Consider the following 23604-nt stretch of genomic DNA (forward strand, 5'->3'; position numbering starts at 1 on the left):
GTGAGTAAAAAGTAAACTGGGTGCATTTTTTGGACAGAGATTCACTTTTAAAGTGTATGTATGATATAATACAGATATATAAAAAATACACTCCAAAAATAGAAGAGTCCTTGAAATATACAAAATATTATTAAAAGATTAAAATAAAATGAGACACCTTGACCTTTGGTACAATGTATACAATGTATGAAAAGATGTTTAGTGCAGATGCTACTATGGCTCTGCAGATTTTTTTCTTTTCTTTTATCCTATGTCGCCTCACCTTGAGGTTGGCAAATCTGTCTATCACATTTTGGTGGTCAAGTCTCTCAAGCATCTCTTTCTCAACTGACATCACAGCCAGGTGCTGGAGTCTGCTTTGACCCATGGTCCTTCTCAGCCAGGTATGGAGCTGACTCAAGACACTAAAAGACCTCTCACAGCTACAGCTGCTAACTGGGTTTGTTAGGGCAACCTGAATAACAGTTTTCAGTGTGGGGAAGATCTGATTATCCAGAAGATTGTACAATGTTAACATATCTGGGATGGCACCAGCCTCACTCTTGAGATTCAAAAAGTTTTTGGCAACCGTGACTTCCTCTGACTGAAGTTCAACATGGTAATGCAGTGCTAGGGCTGACAACCCAGTTTGTTTTGCAGACTCTGTATAGCAGCTTTAATATAGGGAGAACACAACTTCCAGATTGTACGAGTAAAATTAGTTGTGTGTTTTTTTTCTTTGGCAGTTTAACAGTTTCTGTTGTGCCTGTCACTGTTCCCTGTCTGTTTTCTTACCTGGTTCGTCCTGACCTTGTACTTTCTCCTCATGTTCTCCTCTTTCCTCTCTCCCTCTTTGGACTGACAATCATACACAAATAGATTGTATTCAATTAGATTAAAAAAATATATTTTTAAAATCACTAATAAAAAAGTCCTCTCTCAGTGTACTTTCAACCAAAAGGCAAATAACCAAACCACATGCACATCTAATAAAAGATATAAATATTGAAACACTGTTATCTATACACTGGGTTATCTATACTTTTGTTGTTAAAGTGTTCCATCTCAATTAAGTACTGTATGCTTTTTATATTTTTAGTAGTGTGTTTCACAAACAGCAAATATTGTCAAAAAAAGTAAGAAATCTTTGGGGTGCTTTCATTCATTTTTGGGGTGCTGAAGCACCCCAAAAATGGGCTAAAATCGCCCCTGACTGTTGGTATGGTGTTTTGGGGGTAATTTGCAGTGCCTCTTGACCTCCAAACGTGGTGTATTATGGCATCTAACGAGTTCAATTTTAGTGACATTTATAGTTTGATTTCTTTGCATGCTTGGATCGAGTTGTTACCGACATCAGGTGAAAATTTAATCTCAGCAGCACCTTTAGAAATATGTTTTCTGTAAATGGGCAAACATACGCGGGTCAAATTGCATTCTCTTGAGTTTAGATTTTCTGTTTTATTTATCATGTAATTGGTGAACCACAATATAACAGAGCATTCGTCTCTACCCTTCTTGGGTGTGCACTAAATAAATAATAAAAACAATAACATAAACACGAGTTGGTTTGATTCAAAATGCTGTTACTTCTTTATTTGATCATTTTAGACAGTGGTGTGATATTTTGTCCTAATGTCCATATTTGTTGTTAAAATTTTTCACTGTGTTCTGTGTGGGAGTCACCTTGATAACTAACTAACTGTAATCAGTTCATCCTTGAGTCAAAAAAATTGTCTGTTAGATTCAAAAAATTAACCTGAGAGCCTTTGAGAAATATTTTAAATGGTAAATGGCCTGTATTTATATAGCGCTTTACTAGTCCCTAAGGACCCCAAAGCGCTTTACATATCCAGTCATCCACCCATTCGCACACACATTCACACACTGGTGATGGCAAGCCACATTGTAGCCACAGCCACCCTGGGGCGTACTGACAGAGGCGAGGCTGCCGGACACTGGCGCCACCGGGCCCTCTGACCACCACCAGTAGGCTACGGGTGAAGTGTCTTGCCCAAGGACACAACGACCGAGACTGTCCAAGCCGGGGCAGTCTCGGTCGTTGTGTTACCAATTACCTAAATGGGACATAGCTTTGGACAGTAAATCGAAAATATGTCAAAATTTGACATGATTTCTAATGATGCAGCTGCAAATTTAACACTCCTTGCAACCCGAATAGAAGAAAAAAACAGCAGTCCATAAATGAATAGTTTGTCATGAAACTTGTTAACACTCTCTTTCTCAATTGTACAACACTGAAAGGGCTAAAGTCACCAGTTGTTCGGCTTAGCTGAACATGAACACTAGAAAAAAGGGATAAAGACAAGATCTCTAATTAAAATCAACTATGGTGAATTACAGGTATTTGTAGGTAGATTAAAATTAAATAGATGTTATTGGATAGTTTTACTGGGTAGTATTGTTTAGTATTGCTAACTGCAATTCATCTGTAAGTCCCAGATCTATTGTACGTCATTGGTGATTGATCAACTAACATGTTTTCAGGCACAAATTATTGTAATTTATGTGTGCTGATAATATAAAGCCTTGCTTGCTAATGTCTTAACCTTTTGCTGCCATGTCTTTGCTAGCGTATGCTAACTTCCAGGAGAGAGGCTCCAAGATCCGTCATTGCCGTAAAAACTCCTAGTGATAGTATTTACAACCATGTCGTGCATCAGTTTGCAGGATCCTCTGCTCTTATTGGCAATGCTTTATACTGTTGATCAGTACACCCACAAAACTCCTATACAGGAAGTTGATTTTGGCTCTCTGAAAAAAAAAAGTCTTAATCTATGAGTCTTACCTTGTAGATAATACAGGGTTCTGGAGCTGATGTGGGCGAGCCTGACTTGACATCCAGGTGTCTTACCCTTTGTCCAAAAAGCTCTAATTGGTTGTTCTAGCCTTTAATATCTTCCATTGGGGCCAATTGTACAAGCCTGTAAAACCAACCCACACTAACAAGTGCCACGATCTAGGAGACAGGAGCTGCATTAACAGGTGTGACTGATAAAATTTGACCTGCAAGGCTACTCTGGCTTTTTTGTAATACTGAATGAAATGAAATGAATGATATTATGGCTCAGACGTGGCAGAGCAGAGATGAGTGAAGTTATAGCATACAAAGAGCTGAAGCAGAGTTTTAAAAGTAATGAAGTCATCCACTGCAACCACTGTCTATACTTCTGCTGTGCTGTTGATTTTTTCGATCTTATTGATCTGTTCCTGTCCAATTCCTTCACTATTGGTCCCTTCACTATTCCGGGCCATTTGTCAACCAGTCATGCCGGCGCACAGATCATTCAGCAATGTGGATTTCAGTGAAAACCCCTCTTGGTTTGGTGTCTTCATGTCATGAACCCTTTGCAGATGGGTGGTGAAATGTCTCCAAGAAGCTAAAAGAGATCCAGATGCCTGCAAGCACTTTAGACTACTGCTGTGAAACTTTGTTGCTTAATGAACTAACAGTATCAATAGCTACATGAAATTGTTTATGTGCATTGTAATGTGGCAAATATCTGGCCTGCAGCACCACGAGACAAGAGCTGAAGAAGATATCAGTTGCTGTTTTAGCCAAAAAAGACCATTTTTAGGATCTATCAGACCAGAGAAACCTAAAAAAAAATTGTCATAATTAGCAGTTAATTGGCCACTGAGGTAAGATTAAAAATTGCAGACGTTATGATGATATAATTAGCAATCATTGTTTATTTAAAACAATATCATTAAAATTTGTATTTGAGCAGAATCATTCATTCCACATATCTGATGAAGAGGACAATGAAGATGCAGCCGAGCAGAGACATGGTCGAAGCCGAGAGGACCACCACGATCACACTTCCTGCCGCGTTGACCAGAGCACCGAGCCCCACGCCCACGATGATCTGAGCCAACTGGACCATGCAAGTGAGGGCGGCACAGTCCATTCCCGAACCTCGAGGACTTTTATTGCTTCCGTGCAGCTTCAGTTGTTGCTGGAAGCACAGGAGGTTGTAGGTTTATTAGAGAAGAGGAGGATGGCGGGGAGGGGAAAACAAGAGAGCAATATATGGAAACATCAATTTCAGTTTAATCAGAGAGGCTGTGGCAAAAAACACAAACAAACAGCTGGATAAACAGACGGCTCTGAGAATATGAAGAAACAGCTTCTTAAAAAGATAGATTCTTTTCAGCCTCGCTTCAGTTGTTGCAAGTTGAATTCCATCAAACTCTCACCTGATTTAGTTCAATCAGGTATTGATTGACCGTGACAGAAAAAAATAAACAATTGATTTTCGAGGCAACCACTTATGAATGACATTGCAGTTTATCAGAATCAGAATACTTTATTGATCCCTGGGGGAAATTATTTTTTGTTACAGTGCTCCATTATAAACCAATGTTTTATAGATGAACTATATAAACTTTTTTGAGAATGTTGCAGCAATACTATAAGCGGTATTAAAACATTTATGTGGACACTTAAAAAAAGGGAAAAGAAGTTTAGTGTTATTCCAAACCTTTAAAATGAAAATCTGATCTTTTATTTTCCGTAATTGTCGGGCTATAAGCCGCTACTTTTTGCACAAGCTTTGAACCCTGCGGCTTTTAGTCAGGTGCGGCTTTTCTATGGATTGTCCATGATTTTTGTGATATCGTAAGACGATTTGTTTTGTTTGTTCCGCTGTTGTACGGCACTACGTTGCCTGGCGGAAGGGCATGTGATCAGACACACAGTATCGGGGTTCAAGAGTGGTATGTTGGTCACATGTCCATCCGCCAGGCAACATAGTGCCCTACAAGTAGCGCGAAAAACAAGCTTCAAAGTAGCGCTACGCGTTCAGCGGGAGGCGTGGATGACGAGCGGCAATAAACTTGCGAAAAGCAAGTTATGCTCAACTTCGGTGGAATCTGACAGCGTGGAAAAGTGTGAAAACATCCACGATCACCAACGGATTTCGAAGGGCTGGACTGCTGCATGATGGAGAGGAGGACACCGCCACGGCCCTTCAGAGGGTGTTCGACTCTGACACTGACAACGAGGATTTCTTTGGTTTTGAAAGTGACAACAAAGGAGAGAAGCGGAGAGTGGATGACGAAGCCACCCTGAGCCTGTTCATATCCGACACTGGAGAAGAGGACTTTGGTGGTTTTAGTGCGCAGGAAGGTGGTGAATGACTGACTTTTCTTGAGCCTAAAAGGTAGTCCGAATCTATTTTTCTGGTGTGCTGTAGGTTATTGTTATGTACTACATTTGTTACTCATTTATGAAGCACAGCACATGTTTCGTACTTGTAATTACCGCTACTTTTACATATACCTAAAAAGTTGTGCAAATATGTACCCATAACTTGTTTTTCAAAATATTAATAAAAGGGATGTGTCTCCAAACAGCCATCTCTTTCCTGACAATTCCCTTTGTGCATATTCTCTTACATATGATAAGTCAACATTGAAACACCTGCGGCTTTTAGTCAGGTGCGGCTAATGTATTGTAACGTTCACAAGAACCAGACGGTTGGGGTCTCAGTTTGTCCGTTTATTCGGCACATAAGCCAGCGGGTTGTTAACTCAGGGGGAAGCGCTCTCGAACTACACCTCTCTTCAGCCTGGCACCCACACAGAACAACCAGGTCCCCCCACCCCTTCCTGTACACCACCCTCACTACTTCCTGCAGCCCAACCAAACATGAATCTTAAAGGAACAACAACAGTGTGCAGAGAAAACCAACATGTCACTGTCCAGTAACACTTAACCATCGTTACACTGCCCCCCCAGCAATAAGTTCCTCGTCCCCGAGGGAACGACACAGTCTCTGAGGCGGGGCGGTAGCCTACGTTCCCTCCTTGACCTCCTGAGCCCCTGAGGAGGACGCGGAGCTTTGGGGCTTTGGGGTGAAGAGTCCGAGGGGGGGGAACGCAGCCCCGGTCGGGGGCCCCTCTGAGCAGGGTCATGGACGCTCTGTACACGTCCCTCTGGAAAGGAGGGGAGGGACTGTCCTCTGTAGGGGGCCATCCGGTCTCTGTGCAGCGCTACTATCCTCCCCCTAGGAGGCAACTGCACCCTGTAAATGTAGCAGGTTGAAAAAGCTACATGTTTATTTTTGTAAGAAAACCAATTACCCCCTTATTTTTTTGTTTATTATTGTGACTTATTTTGACATTGTTATGTGTTGCCAGACCATGGTTATATTTCATTATGCCAGTAGATGGTGCTCTTGCACTGCTGTGGAACTACCAGAGAGACTAGCTATAGGCTCTGCGCATGCGCAGCTCAGAAATAAATGAGCTCCGGCCTGAGCAAGACGCTAACTTCGGTGTCCTCTCTATTAATCCACAGTTTGCTCATATTTGGCTACGCAGTGCTCTCTAGCCTGTGTGCCGCTTGCTGCCGGTCCAGATTCCCCTAGGTCTGGTGCCGGTAACAACTGGGGGCTCGTCCGGGATCGTCTAGTGGTGACGTGTCTGCCAAACGACCAGAACTGGTGTCCAAAGTCTCAGGGAAGGCTGCATTGAGTGCGTCATCCAGGGAGCCCAGGTCACAGTCAAAACGTCAAGATGGCCACTGTTACCCCACGGCGGTTGTTGATAGTAAAGATCCAGAAAAGACTTTGTGATTTGAGTGTGAGCCAGCTGCGCACTGTGGTTTCTTCAGTGGAGGATGGCAGTATGACTCGCAATCTTGATGGCTTAGATGAACCAGAACTGTATGACCTGATCGTTGAGTACATCAGAGGTGAAAAGTTGAGAGCATTGGAGGATGAAGGTATGGCCCAGCTCTTGCTCCTCGACGACATCGTGAGTGACCTGCTGTCAACGGACGTCGGAGGGGCTGGAGATCATCTGGCCGTGCCGCTTGAGATGGAAGACATTCCTAACCAGCAGCAGGAGTGCCCTACTTCACCCCACACTGACCCCACACATCCTGACAGACACCTGGCTATGCCAGCTGACCACATCCCCACTCTACCATCACACCCTAACAAAGACTCTCACACACAGCCCATTCTACCGCAGGACAGAGACATCTCTACCTTTCCCTCATCCGTGCTAAGAGACACTGATACGCCCACCAAGAATTTCAACATCCCAGCTTCAGTGTCACCGGCGCCTAGTGTCGCTGGGGTTTCCCCTGGCAGGGTGAGTCGTCCGTCCAGAGGATATGACCAAGTTTTGAGTCTCAGTGATGTGGCAGCTTTGTTTCCACGCAGAGAATTCAAGTTGCATGGTGGACAAATTTCAGATCTTGGCTCGGATATGTCCTACAGTAGTCTGTGCAAACAAATTGATGAGGGGTTACAAGAAGGGTTTACTGAGTGTGAAATAATCAGAACCGTGCTAAAGATAATGAAGCCTGGTACTCTCAAGGAAATGTTAACCAACAAAGATGATTTGACAGTTGATGGTTTGAAGAAACTTCTCCGCTCTCATATTCGAGACAAGAATAGTGCTGAACTCTTTCAAGAGCTAAGTAATGCTAAGCAGCAAGACAAAGAGAGTGCACAGCAGTTTTTGTACAGAATTATAGGGTTAAAACAGCGTGTACTATTTGAGTCACGACAGCCTGGTGCAGACTTTAGCTATGACAAAAAGCTTGTGCAGGGCACATTTCTTCATACACTTTATCAAGGGTTCAATGAAAAAAACAACTATGTGAGACAAGACCTCAAACCTTTTCTTAATGACTTGCAGGTTAGTGACGACTTTTTGCTTGAACAGATTACAAAGTCCACCAGTGAGGAAGCTGAGAGACTGAGGCGACTGGGTACAGCATCTAAAATTAGACCTGTGACTATAAGTGCCGCTCAGCTTGCTAACACTGACTTGACTGAGCAAGCGAAGGTTGACACTGAGCTACAGGCTAACCGTGCAGCTATTAGAGAACTGACTGCCCAAGTGTCTTCATTGACCAGACAGCTAACTAAAGTGGTGAGCCAGACTGATAGTGTGACATCTGGAGACTCCTGCTCGCCCCTGAACCACCCTCCAACACCTCCAGCTGAGAACCGGGGCAGATGTGGTGATTGTGTACAGCAAGGCAAAGTGAGCTGCCCCCACTGTTTTGCGTGTGGCCAGCCAGGACACCGGGCTATTGGCTTCCTGCGGCGTAAGGTGTCGGGAAACGGGGTGAGGTCACTGGAGAGGGGCTGCCAGTGACCGAACAAGCCGAGGAGTCCCCAGCACACACCAGTTTTACTAAGACTTCAAGTGTGGTGAGATCAAATGCACCCAGTCCTGCACCACCAGTGAAACCCACTGCACAGCTTATTGGGAACAGATGTATGGTCTCATGTGCCATCAATGGAGTACCACTTAAGATGCTGCTTGATTCAGGGGCCCAAGTGACCATGGTGTCAAGAGCATGGATAGAGAAAAACATCCCCCACATTAAGATCAAGCCACTTGAGTCCCTCCTTTCAGACCAGCCTCTGGAAATAGCGGCAGCTAATGGTACAGACGTTCCATTTGATGGTTGGGCAGACACGGAACTTCAAATTCAGAGTGTGAACTATGGGCATGTCGCCATACAAGTGCCAGTGCTTATCAGTCAGCACAACCTTAACTGTCCTATTTTAGGCAGCAACGTAATAGCTGAAATCCTAAAAACCAATAAAGAACAGAGAGGTGGGGCTGACCTGTCTGCGCTCCTCAAAGAAGCATTAAGTGTCAGCAGCAGTGCAGTAGATGCTCTAGTTTCAGCACTTCAGATGCCCACCCCTGATGAAATAGATCCTGAGTGTAGTGTGAGAACAGGAAAAAAAGGTGTAATGATTCCTGCAGGACAGATTTGTGAAGTAAAGTGTAGAGTCAGAGAATGGCCAAGAGGTGGCCCACGACTCTTCCAACCAAATCTAGAGAACAGCTGCCCCGAGGGTTTGGAGTTGTTCCCAGCTTTGGTAGATGTCCCCAGTGGGTTGACAAAAATTGTTAAGATTCCCATTCAGAATCCTACCAAACATGACATTTTTCTCTCCAAAAGAACAGTCTTAGGTACATTGGAAGAGGTGACTGAAGTAAAACCTGTCAAGTATCTCTCCGCTGACGCAGGGTCATCAGCCCATACAAATGTAAAAGTGTGTTCAGTTCAGCTAGGTAACGAAAAGCACCAGACAGAAGTCAATGAAGGTCAGAGATGGCATCCACCTGTTGATTTGTCCTACCTGACAGAGGATGAACAAAAGGTAGTTAGAGATATGTTGTATGAACAGTCAGATGTTTTTGCCCAAAGTGACTCTGACATTGGTTGCATCCCAAGCTTGCAGTTGAAAATTAATCTGAAAGACGATACGCCTGTCCAGACATCCTACAATTCGGTCCCCAAACCTTTGTATAAAGAGGTAAAAGAATATGTTCAGAATTTGCTGGACAACGGCTGGATCAGAAAGTCCACATCACCCTACTCATCTCCGGTGGTGTGTGTCCGAAAGAAAGACAAAAGCTTACGCTTGTGTATTGACTTTCGGGGCCTTAACCGTAAAACCATTGCTGACCGCCACCCACTACCACGCATCCAAGACCTGCTGGATAATTTGGGGGGCTATTCATGGTTTTCAATACTCGACCAGGGTAGTGCGTACGACCAGGGTAGTGCGTACCACCAGGGCTTTGTTGATGAAAGCTCAAGACACCTGACAGCATTCAGCACGCCGTGGGGGTTGTACGAGTGGATCCGCCTCCCATTTGGCCTTACCAACGCCCCAGCAGCATTTCAGAGATGCATGGAGGGGGTCCTTGATGGTCTGAGGGATGAGTGCTGCTCACCATATTTAGATGATGTGCTTTGCTTTTCCAAGACTTTTCATGACCATGTTGATGATCTGAGGCATGTGCTTTGCCGCCTGCGAGAGCATGGTGTGAAGCTACGTCCCAAAAAATGTGAACTGTTTAAGCGTCAGGTCAGGTATGTTGGGCGCTTGGTGACCAGTGAAGGTGTCCAGATAGACCCAAAAGATCTCGAAGCAGTGGAACATTTGAGAGACCGAGAGCCAAAGAACGTGGGAGAGGTCAGAGCACTCCTAGGGTTTCTAGGTTATTACAGGACATTCATTCAGGACTTTTCTAGAATAGCGAGACCACTGTTTAAGCTTATTGAGAGTCCCAGTGATCCTAGCCTGCAATGTAGCTCAACTAGAGCCAAAATCAAGTTAAAGCGCACAAATGGTGGTCAGCTTCCTTCCAAAACACCAGTGCAATGGACAGCAGAACATCGTACTGTGGTGTCACGTCTGGTGGATATGTTAACCAGTCCACCTGTCCTGGCTTACCCAGATTTCAGTTTGCCCTTTGTGCTACACACAGATGCATCAAATGAAGGCCTGGGGGCTGTGCTTTATCAGCAACAGGGGGAAAAGCTCTGTGTCATTGCTTATGGTTCCAGGACACTCACGCCTGCTGAGAAAAATTACCATCTCCATTCTGGCAAGCTTGAATTCCTTGCCCTGAAGTGGGCAATTTGTGATAAATTTAGGGATTACCTCTACTATGCACCCACTTTCACAGTGTACACAGATAATAATCCCCTCACATACATCTTGAGCACAGCAAAGTTAAACGCTGTGGGACATCGGTGGGTGGGCGAATTAGCTGACTTCCATTTCACTGTAAAGTATAGACCAGGCAAGTCCAACACAGACGCTGACACGCTCTCCCGCTATCCATTGCCACTCCAGGAACACCTCATGGAGTATACTGAGACACTGTCCCCAGAAGTGGTTTCTGCAATCTGGCAAGGAGACAAAGCCATGAGAGACGGTGATGTACCATGGGTGGCTGCACTGCACTGTGTTGATGACACACCCCCTGAAGGTGCCCCTGTCATCACCCCAGAAAACATCAGGGCTGCGCAGAGGGAGGACCCCCCTATCTGTGAGGTGATAAAATTGAAAAGGAGTAGATGGAGTCCTAATAGTAAAGATAAGAGACAGCTAGGACAAGAGACACGTAGGCTAGTACATGAATGGAACAGACTTGTACTTGAGGAAGGAATACTGTACAGACAGACTGGACAAAGAAAACAGCTGATTCTACCCAGTAAGCTGAAGCAAACTGTACTGAAACACCTGCATGATGATATGGGACATGTTGGTGCTGACAAAGTCATTCAGTTAGCAAGGGAGAGGTTTTACTGGCCTTTTATGCAGCGTGACATTGAGGACTATGTCATTCGCCAGTGCCCTTGTATCAAACAGAAACGGCCAAATGTCCCAGAGAGAGCACCAATGGGCTCGATAACAACCAGTGCCCCCTTTGAACTCATTTCGGTTGACTATTTACATCTAGAACCAAGTAAAGGTAGCTTTGAGTACATTTTAGTCTTGGTAGATCACTTTACCCGTTTTGCCCAAGCTTACCCGACTAAGAATAAATCTGGCAAAACAGCAGCTGAGAAAATCTTTCTTGACTTTATCCCGCGTTTCGGGTACCCTGAAAAGCTGCATCATGACCAAGGCCGGGAGTTTGAGAACAACCTTTTCCAAAGACTCAAACAGCTGGCAGGAATAGGCCACTCTCGAACAACCCCCTACCACCCACAGGGAAATCCTGTTGAGCGTCTAAATAGAACACTTCTACAAATGCTACGGACTCTTCATGAGGAGAAAAAGGCAGAATGGAAGGATCATTTGCCCCATATAGTCCATGCATATAACTGCACAAGACATGAGGCAACGGGCTATTCACCTTTCTTCCTCCTTTATGGAAGAGCCCCACGCTTGCCTGTTGATCTGCTTTTTGATTTAAAACCTGAAAAAGAGTCACAGTCCAGACAGGAGTATGCACAAAAGTGGGCTGCACGCATGCAGGAAGCCTATAAAATTGCTTCAGAAAACAGTGCAAAGTCCTCTGCAAAGGGGAAAAAGCATTATGATCAGCACATCAAAGGCATCGCACTGCAACCAGGAGATCGAGTGCTTGTCAGAAATCTCTCCGAGCGAGGTGGTCCAGGCAAACTACGTGCCTACTGGGAAAAGAAAATTCACAGAGTTGTTGAGAAGATTGGAGATGGACCTGTATATAGGGTACAATCAGAAACAGGAGACAAAACCTTTCGTGTCTTGCATCGAAACCTCCTGCTGCTTGTGACTGATTTGCCGGTAGAGCAAGATCAGCAGGGACGTCAGAAAAGACAAACACAAAGACTGGGAGAGACAAACCCCAGTGAAACAGTGGAACATGAGTCTGATCATTCGGATGAAGAGGAAGGGTACACATACAGCCTGAGAACTATACCTGTGTATCAGTGGAGGAGAGTTAACCCCAAAAGGCCTCAGCCGAGACCACACAGTGAACTGAGAGCTGTAGCTCCTGAGTTTCAGCCAATAAGACACGAAATGGAATCAGTGGAAGTGCAGCAGGGAAGTGCAGTCCCACCAGCTGTATCTACAGAACCAGCAGATTTCCCAATGCCTGTTGTTTCATCACCAACTGTGGAAACCCAGGAGGAACCTGCAACTGAGGATCTTATGGAGGACACAGGGTCGGAGAGCTGTGTGGATAACAGGGACCCTGCCCCAGAGACACCAGAATGGGATGTGCCACCAATACGGAGGTCGACCAGAGCTGTGAAACCGAGAGAGGTTTTTACATATAGCCAAATGGGACAGCCTTCATATCAGCTCTGGAGACCTGGAGCAAACATGATGCTTGCATATGTTCCCTGCCACATGCCACTTTACCCAGCTGTTCCTGACTGTTATTACCCCACACCAGTATGGACATGTTAGACTGGTGACCAAAAGACCTTTTGACATTACTCCTGGAACTGTAATAGTTTTGACTATTAGACTTTAAAGACTTTGGGCAAACGCCATGAAGTGTGTTAGTTTGGTTCCAGATGTCCGGAGCCATCTCTTAAAGCAGGGGAGAGTGTAGCAGGTTGAAAAAGCTACATGTTTATTTTTGTAAGAAAACCAATTACCCCCTTATTTTTTTGTTTATTATTGTGACTTATTTTGACATTGTTATGTGTTGCCAGACCATGGTTATATTTCATTATGCCAGTAGATGGTGCTCTTGCACTGCTGTGGAACTACCAGAGAGACTAGCTATAGGCTCTGCGCATGCGCAGCTCAGAAATAAATGAGCTCCGGCCTGAGCAAGACGCTAACTTCGGTGTCCTCTCTATTAATCCACAGTTTGCTCATATTTGGCTACGCAGTGCTCTCTAGCCTGTGTGCCGCTTGCTGCCGGTCCAGATTCCCCTAGGTCTGGTGCCGGTAACATAAACAACCTCCCCCACTCGCTCTAGGACGCTGCAAGGCCCCACCCAGCTGCTATCCAGTTTAGGACACCGTCCCTTCTTCCTCTTTGGGCTGTAGACCCACACCAGCTCCCCAGCACGGAAGTGCCTCCCTTTAGTGGTGATGTCGTAATTCCTCTTTTGGCGCAGGCCTGCCTTCGCCAGCTGCTCTCGGGCGTAGGAATGTGCAGAATCCAGCCGGTCCTGCAGCTTCTTTGCGTAGTCCCGGCCCGGTGGTGCCTCTGGCGCGTCCGGGGGTTTCCCAAAAGCCAACTCTGCAGGAGTTCTCAGCTCTCTCCCTAACATGAGCAGGGCAGGCGTACATTGGGTGGAGTCCTGCACTGCCGACCTGTAGGCCATGAGGGTAAGGGGAAGATGGTAATCCCAGTCCCGTTGGTGTTCTGAGGTAAGGATGGCTAGCTGCTGGGCCAGCGTCCTGTTAAACCTTTCCACCAGCCCATCGCTTTGGGGGTGAAGTGAGGTGGTGCGGGTTTTCTTAGTCCCAAGGCGTTCACACATGGCAGCAAATACCTTGGACTCAAAGTTACGCCCCTGGTCACTGTGGAGGGTCTCTGCTGTTCCAAAGCGGCTGAACATCCCCTCCACTAATACATCAGCGACCGTCTCAGCCTCCTGATCTGGGATGGCGTATGCTTCCGGCCACTTGGTAAAATAGTCCATGGCCACAAGAACATAGCGGTTTCCTCTGTCTGTGCGAGGAAATGGGCCCATGACGTCCACAGCTACTCGCTCCATTGGGGCTCCTGCTGGTTGCTGCTGAAGCTGAGCCCGGGACTGGTCTTGTGGCCCTTTGTGTGAGGAACATGCATCACAGCTGCGGCAAAAGTCCTCCACATCCCTCCGCTGTTGACCCCAGTAATAGCCCTGGCGGAGGCGGCGAAGAGTCTTGGAGACCCCAAAGTGGCCAGAGCCAGTGCTCCCATGGCAGGCTCCCAGCACAGCTGACCTCAGCGACCTTGGCACCACAACCTGCCACCTCTCCTCCCCCGTGGCAGGATCCTTCCAGGCACGCTCCAACACCCCCTCCTTCAGCCTGAGAGCTGCAAACTTGGCCCACAGCCCCCTGGTACAGATGGAAAACCCAGTGACCTCATCCCAAAGGGGTTGCTCCCCCTTCTCCAGCCACTGCAGGACCGGCAGCAGGTCTGTGTCTTGTTCCTGCCGTGCCCTCCACTCCGCTGCATCCACCACCAGAAGAACCCTGCAGGCGAGCTGTGCTGCTCCGTCTATTGTCGTGAGTTCCCGCTCTATTTCCTCTCGCTTCTCACAGTAACGGCAGCCAGCTGCAGCACATGGGCGGCGAGAGAGGGCGTCTGCGTTAGAATGGTGCGTCCCTGCTCTGTGCTCCACGGTGAAATTGAAGGCTTGGAGCTCCTCCAGCCAGCGAGCCACCTGTCCCTCTGGCTCCCTGAAAGACATCAGCCACTGAAGGGCAGCATGATCAGTTCTGACAACAAATGCTGTGCCGCACAGGTAGTATTTAAAGTGTCTCACCCCCGCCACCACAGCCAACAGCTCTCGTCGTGTGACACAGTAGCGCCACTCGCTCCTGTTCAGGACCCGGCTGAAGTACGCCACCACCTTCTCCCCTTCCGGTCCAACCTGCGACAACACCGCTCCCAGCCCCACATTACTTGCGTCAGTGTCCAGGACAAAAGGCAGGGCGGGGTCAGGGGGGGCAAGGACTGGGGACTCTGTCAGCAATCTGCAGAGGGTGTCGAACGCCTGCTGACAGTCCTGGGTCCAGATGAAGTCACGGTCCTTCTGCAGCAGGTGGAAGAGTGGTGCGGCTATGGAGGAAAAGCCCTTCACAAACCTCCTGTAATAAGATGCCAGTCCTAGGAAGCTTTTGAGCTGTTTCTGGTCTGCTGGTGTGGGCCACTCGGTAATGGTGTGAATTTTTTCCTCCAAAGTGCTGATGCCCTCACGACCCAGCTTGTGGCCCAGAAACTCCACCTCCCTCCTCATGAAGTGGCACTTGTCAGGATGCAGCTTCAGGCCTGCAGCCGCCACCCTCTCCAACACTTGTCTCAGGGCATCCAGGGCAGCATCAAAGGAGCTCCCGTGCACTAGAAGATCATCCAGGTAAACCAGACACCGTTGCCGTGGGACGCCAGCCAGCACACTGTCCATGAGCCTCTCGAAGGTCGCAGGAGCGTTGCAAAGGCCAAAACTCAGGACTTTGAACTGCCATAGTCCCCTGTTAGTGCAGAAGGCTGTCTTCGGTCTGGATTCCGGGGACAGTGGCACCTGCCAGTAGCCACTCCGCAGGTCCAGGGTGGAAAACCAGGAGGACCCGGCTACTAAGTCGAGGGACTCATCAATCCTGGGAAGGGGGTAAGAGTCTTTCTTCGTCACTTTGTTGAGTGGTCTGTAGTCCACACAGAAACGCGGAGGCCCACGGGCTATCAGATGGTTCTATGATGCCCGCCTTCATCATTTCACACAGCTCCCTGTCTGCAGCCTCCTGATGAGCCAGGGGCAGGCGGCGGGGGCGCACTTTAATAGGCTGGGCATCCCCGGTCTCAATGACGTGCTCTACCAAGTGTGTCAAGCCAACATCACTTTCTTTCAGGGCAAAAATGTCACTAAACTCTTTTAGTACCTGCCATAGACTCTCTTGCTGCTGTGGAGTCAGCCCCTCACAGTTCTTTGACCAGATACTCCTCACTGCTGAGAGCCTCTCCTCCTCCTCCTCCGCTCGCTGTTCTGCTGGCGGGTCTGCAGGGGTCTCTGCGGTGGAGGTGGACGCCGCGGCAGATGCTGTGCAGACCGGGGGAGGAATAAGCGGCACCTTCTTCCCATCAGAGAGTACGAGGAGGCCTTTGCCTAAGTCCAGTACACCACCAATGGCTCGTAAAAAATCCAGCCCAAGGATGCAGGCGTCCTGCACGTCAGCCACCCAGGCAGCATAAGACACACCGAGGTCCCCCACCTTGAACTGGAACACTCCCTTCCCTCTCATTGGGGCCAGATCACCGGTCACAGTCTTAAGTTGCACGTTAGTCGGTTGTACAGCAGCTCCGGTTGGGACAATATCGGGTCGGACCAGCGTTGCATTGGATCCCGTGTCCAGCAGGGCCGTACAGGACACCCCCGCAATCGTCACTGGAACATGGCAAAAGCCGCCAACCTGGGTCCAGCCCACAGTGATGGCCGCACCGGGTGGAGGTGGCGGTGGTGTAGGGATGTCGTTCTCCCAGGCCCGTGTACTCCCGCCTACACGGGCCCGTGGGCGTTTCCCTGAACCGCTGCAAGCTTGGGGCACTGCCTGATGAGGTGTCCGACTTGTCCACATCCCCAGCAGCTCTGAGGTCGGCGGTGTGGGCCAGCCCGAGGGGAAGGCGACTGCAGCGAAGCTGTCTGCACCAAACTGCACAGGCCCGCTGGCGTCTCCATCTGTTCCACAGGTGCTGACACAGCCCTCACCACGTGTGCGTCGTCAGCGCCCCCAGAGGATCCTGCAAGCATCTCCCTCTCCAACGCTAGCTCCAGGGCTGCACTGAGTGTGGCCGGCCGAGCAAGCTGAGTTTGCATGCGGAGCTCTTTAGGGCTCAGGGCCTGCAGGAACTGGTCCCGAGCTAACTCCGCCTGCACTGATGGTGGCATGCTGTCATACGCCCTCCGGCAAAGGCACTCGACTTCATGGGCCAAAATGCGGAGGGGCTCACCTGGCAATCTGCGTCTGTTGTGGAACTCCGACCTCAGCAGCACTGGTTGGTTATACTGCCCGAAGCGCCTCTGAAGTGCTCCGACCAGAGCATTATAATCTCCCCTCTGCTCCTCGGTCAGCAGCAGCAGGCATGCAGCTGCATCCTCACACAGGCACAAAGCCAATTGGAGAGCTTTATGTTCCTCAGACCAGCCAGCTGCAACAGCTAACAGCTCGAACTGTGCGATAAACACTTCCCATGGCGTCTTGCCGCTGAACTTAGGCGTTTTTATATTCGCTGCAGCTTGCTGGGCGCCGCCATGTTTGTTTACATCACGTGACGGCGCGCCAAGCGAGGTCGACTCCTTCCCGCCGGAATCGCGGCCGCTGTGCGAACAGTTCCCGAGCCTAGTCAAACCTGGAGAAAATCCAGCCTCGGCAGACAGCCGCAGCGCCGTTTCCCTCACTCCATGGGCGGGCGAGCGCGGACGAACCTCCCTCTCCTCCCTCTCCTCCGTCTCCTTCTTAATCCTGCCCGGCAACATCCTCGTCTCGTAACGGCAAGCGTCGCCGGCAACAGGGTCTCGGGCGTTCTGGGGTTCGTTTTTCTTTCTTCACTTCTGACACCAATGTAACGTTCACAAGAACCAGACGGTTGGGGTCTCAGTTTGTCCGTTTATTCGGCACATAAGCCAGCGGGTTGTTAACTCAGGGGGAAGCGCTCTCGAACTACACCTCTCTTCAGCCTGGCACCCACACAGAACAACCAGGTCCCCCCACCCCTTCCTGTACACCACCCTCACTACTTCCTGCAGGCCAACCAAACATGAATCTTAAAGGAACAACAACAGTGTGCAGAGAAAACCAACATGTCACTGTCCAGTAACACTTAACCATCGTTACAGTATGTACAAAACAGGATTTTCCCCTGATTTTAGCTTGTGCGGCTAATATTCAGGTGCGCTTTGTAGTCCGGGAAATACGGTTATTTTTTTGGTATTTAAATGCATAAATGTAACTTACATAAGTGGCAAAATCTTGCCAAAAATCTTGTTCTGCAGAACAGCCTCTAACAATGATGTAACACTGAATGATGCAATTTCAAATTCACAATAAAATATGAATGCATGTGTACTTGACTGACAGATGATTGCTACTGTTTGATATATTTAAACCAATTAATTCCCCATTTAACAGGTATAAAAGGTGCATTACAACAATTTAACACAAAAACGTCAGTTCAGTCGTTCGTTCTATTGATGAATAAATAATGACATATATTTATGGTTTTGGAGAGCCTCGTGAATATCTCTGGTTTCCATTAGGACTTTAAATACTTCTACAGAAAACCGCCAGAAGGAGTAGAGTCAGTTGTGTTATGGGATTAATAGTTAGGATAGTTTTTTCGGGGGCTTTAAAGTGCCTCATTCTTGATCTGTCTTTTGTAAATACTTGAACTTTAAAGGAGTAAAATATGGGACTGTGCACAAGTCTTAAGCCACACCTCACTTCTTTATATGTTGCTTCCAAGGAGCCAGATTTTCCTGGAATAGTTCTTTAGACTTTCTGAAGATCTTTCAGAGTTTGTCTGTGCATGCTGGCTACCTTTTCACTCATTTTCAGTCCACATTTTTAGAAGATTGACTGACCTTGTTTAAGAATACAAAGAGACCTAACTCAAGAGATGAACCAGCGTCGTGTCTACACATATCAGACAAAAAAAGAACCAGTTTTTAACTTGTTACTTTAAACACTTTGTTACCAGCAGCCTGATGAAAAAACTTTGGATTGTTTTCCTCATTTCCTTAGTTGAATCTATGAAAAATGCCAAAGATAACACAGATACACAACATCCAAAGACTCAGAATATCTCACCATGGCGTGCAGTTTGTGCTTAAGAAAACTATACACCAAGTTGAGGACAAAAGTTGCAGGCCTAAAGGAAAAATAAAAAAAATCTGCAGCAGATGTACAGTATCTGAAAGTCATGTCCTTAAGAAATAATAATAAAAAAAAGAAACCAGCAGAGACCTGACATACCTGACAGATTTAGCAGCCTCAATGCAAATGTTCTCAGTCGAAGGTTAGCAGGAAGGGAAAAGGAGAAAAGGCAGAGGAATACCAAATTATAAAAACTGGAAAATCAGTGGCAGCAGGTCTTATGCAGTGATGGATCCATATTTGAAAATTTTGGTTCAAATCAGAATGTAAAGAGGAGGTCAGGAGGCATGGTCAACAGTGACTGGTACAGCCATCTGTAACAACACAGCGGAGGCTCTGTGATAGGTTGCATTTCTGCATGAGGTGTCTGGGTTCTTATCAAAATGAATGGAATTATTAATACAGAAAAGTACCCTCAGATTTTAATCCTCCATGGAATACCATCTGAAAAGTTGCTTATTTGCAGAGGCTTCATTTTCCAGCATCAAAATGATCCCAAAGACATTGCCAGTGCAGGGTAGAAAAATCGGATAGAAAAACACAAAATAAAATCAGCCACCAAGGACCCCCCTAAAGCCAAGACCTCAACATAAATGAAGCAGTGTGGGATCATCTCAACAGACCATGGAATAAAGGGCAGCCAACATCCAAAGAAGGGCTTTGAATGTCCTTCAAGGCGCCTGGAGAACTTGCCTGAAGACTAAGACATGACAAGAAAGCCGCCTGAGAGAGCTCAGGCCCTATTGAAGCACCAAAGTGGTCGTACGAAACATTGACTTTCAAACGAATTAGAATCAGACACACTCTGTTTTTGCCTTACATACCGTGTTCCCATGTATATTGACATATTTTTGCACATTTTCTGATGAAAATATAAAGATTGAGGTGTGGCTTAAGATTTTGCACATCACTGCAATGCTTTATCTTAGTCTCCAATTTTGATCGGAAAGCATGATTAAAGGAAGTAGCTACGCTAAATGTTCCAGTCGTTATGTACCCTTTTAAATCGAAGTTTTCATTCACATCATTCAGAAATGTTCGATCATCTTAATTCTTACAGTATGCTTCTTAAAAAACACCAGAAATAATCATTTCTTTTTATGTTTTTACTGTAATCTGCAAATTATTTTCTTGATTGATTGCTTGTCAATCAATTTGTTCCTGTTACAGTTTCACATAAGGACACATTAGGGCTACATTTGATTCATTCCCAAAACCAAAAGTTATACTAGGAAAAAGATAATTATTTTGGAGTATGGGGTTATTATTTATCTGCAAACTGACAACAAAACATGTTTTACACTGTGGAAAAAACGGAAAATCAATACTATAGTTATGCAGTATCGTGTACAATATACAAATGTGCTCATTTAAGAACCATGTGATCCTTTTAAACTGAGGAAACCTGAACAATTCCTTAGCTAGTGAGTGTTTCTACTGCCAGTTTATTACCTCCTCCTCACGTTGATACTCTGCTATCAGGTTGAATGGGATGGTGTAGAGTGTGCTCGACATGACACCAAACACACTGCAGAGGACGAGCGTTGCTATGATGTTGGGGAAAAGGCCAATCAGGCTGGTGCCCAATCCAAACACAAGGTAGCCCATAAAATATAATCCCTTCAGCCCGATGTATGAGAGGAGGAAGCGCTGCACATCTGAAAACACACAGACATGTACGTCACGGAAAGTTAAAATTACTGGTGGATCAACAAACCCGCATGAGGCATGTGGAGTCAGGGTAGATAATTATGTGAACATTAGATTAGCGTACATTAGATGTACCAAAACCGTCTGTACATATAATTGGACATTTCCTAGAAGCCAAGACTCCTTCTCAACAGCAAAAGACTAAAAAAGCTGAGTTCATGCCAAGCCTTCATTATTTGGCTGAGCTTTACCCTGTATGTAGCACAACAGTTCTCTCAGGTTCACATGTGCTGTTTAACAGGGGATGTTTGAAGCATACATGTGGACTTACGTGTTCAGAATAACGCAGGTCAGGATGCCTTGGCAAAAGCATGCTAAGGGAGTTCCCTGCAATCCCAAAGCAAAAGCAGTAATTTCCCTTTGTTATCCATTTCCACCTGCCACTCTCTCACATAGCTTCCCCTCACACATTACTGCCACTTACATGAGTAGAGAGCAGAGGACACTGCATTAATGCACAATCCCCAGCAGCCAACTTCTACTCCCCTCTCATATGTGGCATAGGCGGTAGAGTTGTGATCGGCGTACGGATTCCCCTTATACACAATCTGAAACGAGAGGAGGGTCATTTAAAAAGGAAGGATTTGTATATCAGATACTGGCCAACTTCTTGTTAAAATCAGGCTTTTATTTTTTATTTTCCTTATGAACAAAACATCTGTAGCCCTGTTGCAGAACAGGGAGCCTGACTATGCATTTCTCATTGCAGATAAGAAATAAGCCTGCAATTTTAGATAAGTTGGTGCATCTGTGCTTAATGAAGCGAGGCAGAGTCATGCTGTGAAGAGCATCCTTTGATCAGCATTCACACTGTGACACTGAAAGCATTCATCATAATGGCACATGTCAACAGAGGATTGCACACAACAATAACAACACGCCGCACCTTCCTTCACCCTCCATCTGCCCCCACACAAGCAGGCAGCTTAATGGAGCTTGAACGCAGATACATGTTGCAGTATGTTGCTTTGAATTGCTTTGAACCTTACCTCATTTGAACGTAAGTCATTTTAAGGGATATCACATAAGTCTGATATGATTTTTGTTAATTGTTTCTGCCAAAGACTAAATTGCCATATTCAAACAAAGCAAACAAACTAACTGAGTAAATTAGATAATTATATGTTATTTGTTTTTGTTTTGTTTGCTTGGATTATTGAGACGGTTTCCACATGCAAGGATTTTCTGTTTTTATTTGGAAAAATTATCGCTGTTCATATGAAAATTCAAAAAAATCACCGTCAAGAACACACCAAGGCCATTGAACAGGTGGTGATTAAACCCTGACTCCTAGATCTGATGGCCAATCACAAAAATCATTGCTAATGACTACGTTGTTAGCCAATGAGTGTGAAGGAAGGAGTCTTCCAAAAGCCAATGGTCACCTATAGACAGACCACTAGCTGTAACAGACTGGAATAAAAGCAGCACCTTTATATTTTACTTGACACATTTAGATCACAACACACACACACACACACACACACACACACACACACACACACACACACACAAATTGTAAAACAATTGATAAAATAGAGAAAATAACCTTATATTGGGGAAAAAAAACCCTCTATTGTTCAGATATTGTGCATATCTGTTTAAAAATTGACACTTGGATATGCAAAAAATAACAGTAGTTCTTTATAACACCACTTGAGTTTATCCACCAACAGGTACTCTGCAATTTCCTGTCGGGAAGACGTGTTCAGAACACCACGAACAACAAATGGTGTGTAATATCGTGAATAAATAAGTATTAATGTAAGGGGAATCTTTTTTAGGTTTCCTGTATCTAAAAGAAGAAAACAGCAATATATCAAAATATTTGATTTTTAATTCATCAAATATTGCATGTTGGCTGGGGTCTATTCATGACCTTTTTAAAAAATGATTTTCTTAACTTGCTTAAATTGCTTGTTGGTATGTAAATTGATTAAAGTAATGCATCATTAAGGGCTTTGAGATTGGTAGACCTTAGAAATCAGCTCAGTTAATTTGAGAAATTGAACTGGATCCATTTTTGTTAGTGCCTTTTGTAGCATTTTTAGTGCAAATATAACACTTGCAGTGTGGTTAATTGGACTAATATCCAGCTGAAGACATCTGCTCTGAAGTTTTATTGGTACAGTTTATAGTTGCAGCTGTCTAGCAACAGCTGGCATTTTAGCAGTCCTCATTCAAAAACATTGTGGTGAGTTGGCTGTAATTCTAAACTCAAGGCTTTAGAAAAATAAACACTTTTTTCTCATCTATTCCACCAGACAAAGGCCTTGGCGAGAAACACAATCTGACAGCAACATGTGAAAGAAAGGACGCAGCGATGATAAATATCAAGTAGAATTGTAACCTTTATGAGGTCGCAAATGGCCCAGCTTTCTAAATAAGATTATTGATTGGTTACTATTTGAAATTCTAAAAAGCTCACTGGAGACACATGCAAATCAATACCTGTCCCATGAAATCGGTAAAGAAAAGCATATTGCAGAGGAACGCTGTCCATCCCAGCAGGTGGCTGACACACAGGCAGCGGTAGTGACTTGGCATATTGACAATAGCTTTTATCAGCAACCTGAACGTCATCTTCTTCTGGTCCTGCAAATACACAAAAACATCACAGACATCAGTGCCAGCAGCTAAAAAACTGACAGGAGGAAAAAAAACCCTCTCAGAGTGCTCATTAGTCTGCTGGTATTTCACGGCTAGTGGTGTTTTTAGCCCATGAGTGACAACACTTCAAAAGACTCTACAATTAAAAAAACATGCATGCCCCATAAAAGGCTGTAATTAGATTGAATGAAGGGATTCAGCATAAAGGACTACTACTAAGGAGTTGGCTTTAGGATTAAGGATAGGAGATGATTAAAGCAAAAGGAAGACTTGAAAAAGAAAAAAACAACTACGCTCTTTGGAACAATCATCCCTTATTAATTTTCTAGTGTAGCAGATATATACAGAGCAATTCTTTTAGCATCTTTTTTCTTAAACCTTTCTAATATAACAGGCAAAAAACAAACAAATGTGAAGCATCAATGGAAAGCTGAATCTACAAAAGAAGGAGGAAGAATATTCAGGCAAAAAG

The 23604-nt window shown here is 45.7% G+C and overlaps 1 protein-coding gene across 1 annotated transcript in view; it reads right to left on the reverse strand.

The window, feature by feature from the left end:
- Positions 1-3672: 3672 nt before the first annotated feature.
- The window catches only part of slc45a2 (solute carrier family 45 member 2), a 35374-nt gene continuing 15442 nt past the window's right edge, over positions 3673-23604 (reverse strand). Inside the window, exons 4-7 of the mRNA XM_080861857.1 lie at positions 22974-23117; positions 20947-21070; positions 20265-20470; positions 3673-3956 (exon numbers count right to left, since the gene is read on the reverse strand). Of these exons, the coding sequence (XP_080717983.1) occupies positions 3735-3956; positions 20265-20470; positions 20947-21070; positions 22974-23117 (696 nt within the window). The 3' untranslated portion in view covers positions 3673-3734. The remainder of the gene's footprint in view (positions 3957-20264; positions 20471-20946; positions 21071-22973; positions 23118-23604) is intronic.

Source organism: Rhamphochromis sp. 'chilingali', assembly GCF_963969265.1.
Source record: "Rhamphochromis sp. 'chilingali' genome assembly, chromosome: 2".
In the NCBI taxonomy this organism is placed as follows: Eukaryota; Metazoa; Chordata; class Actinopteri; order Cichliformes; family Cichlidae; genus Rhamphochromis; species Rhamphochromis sp. 'chilingali'.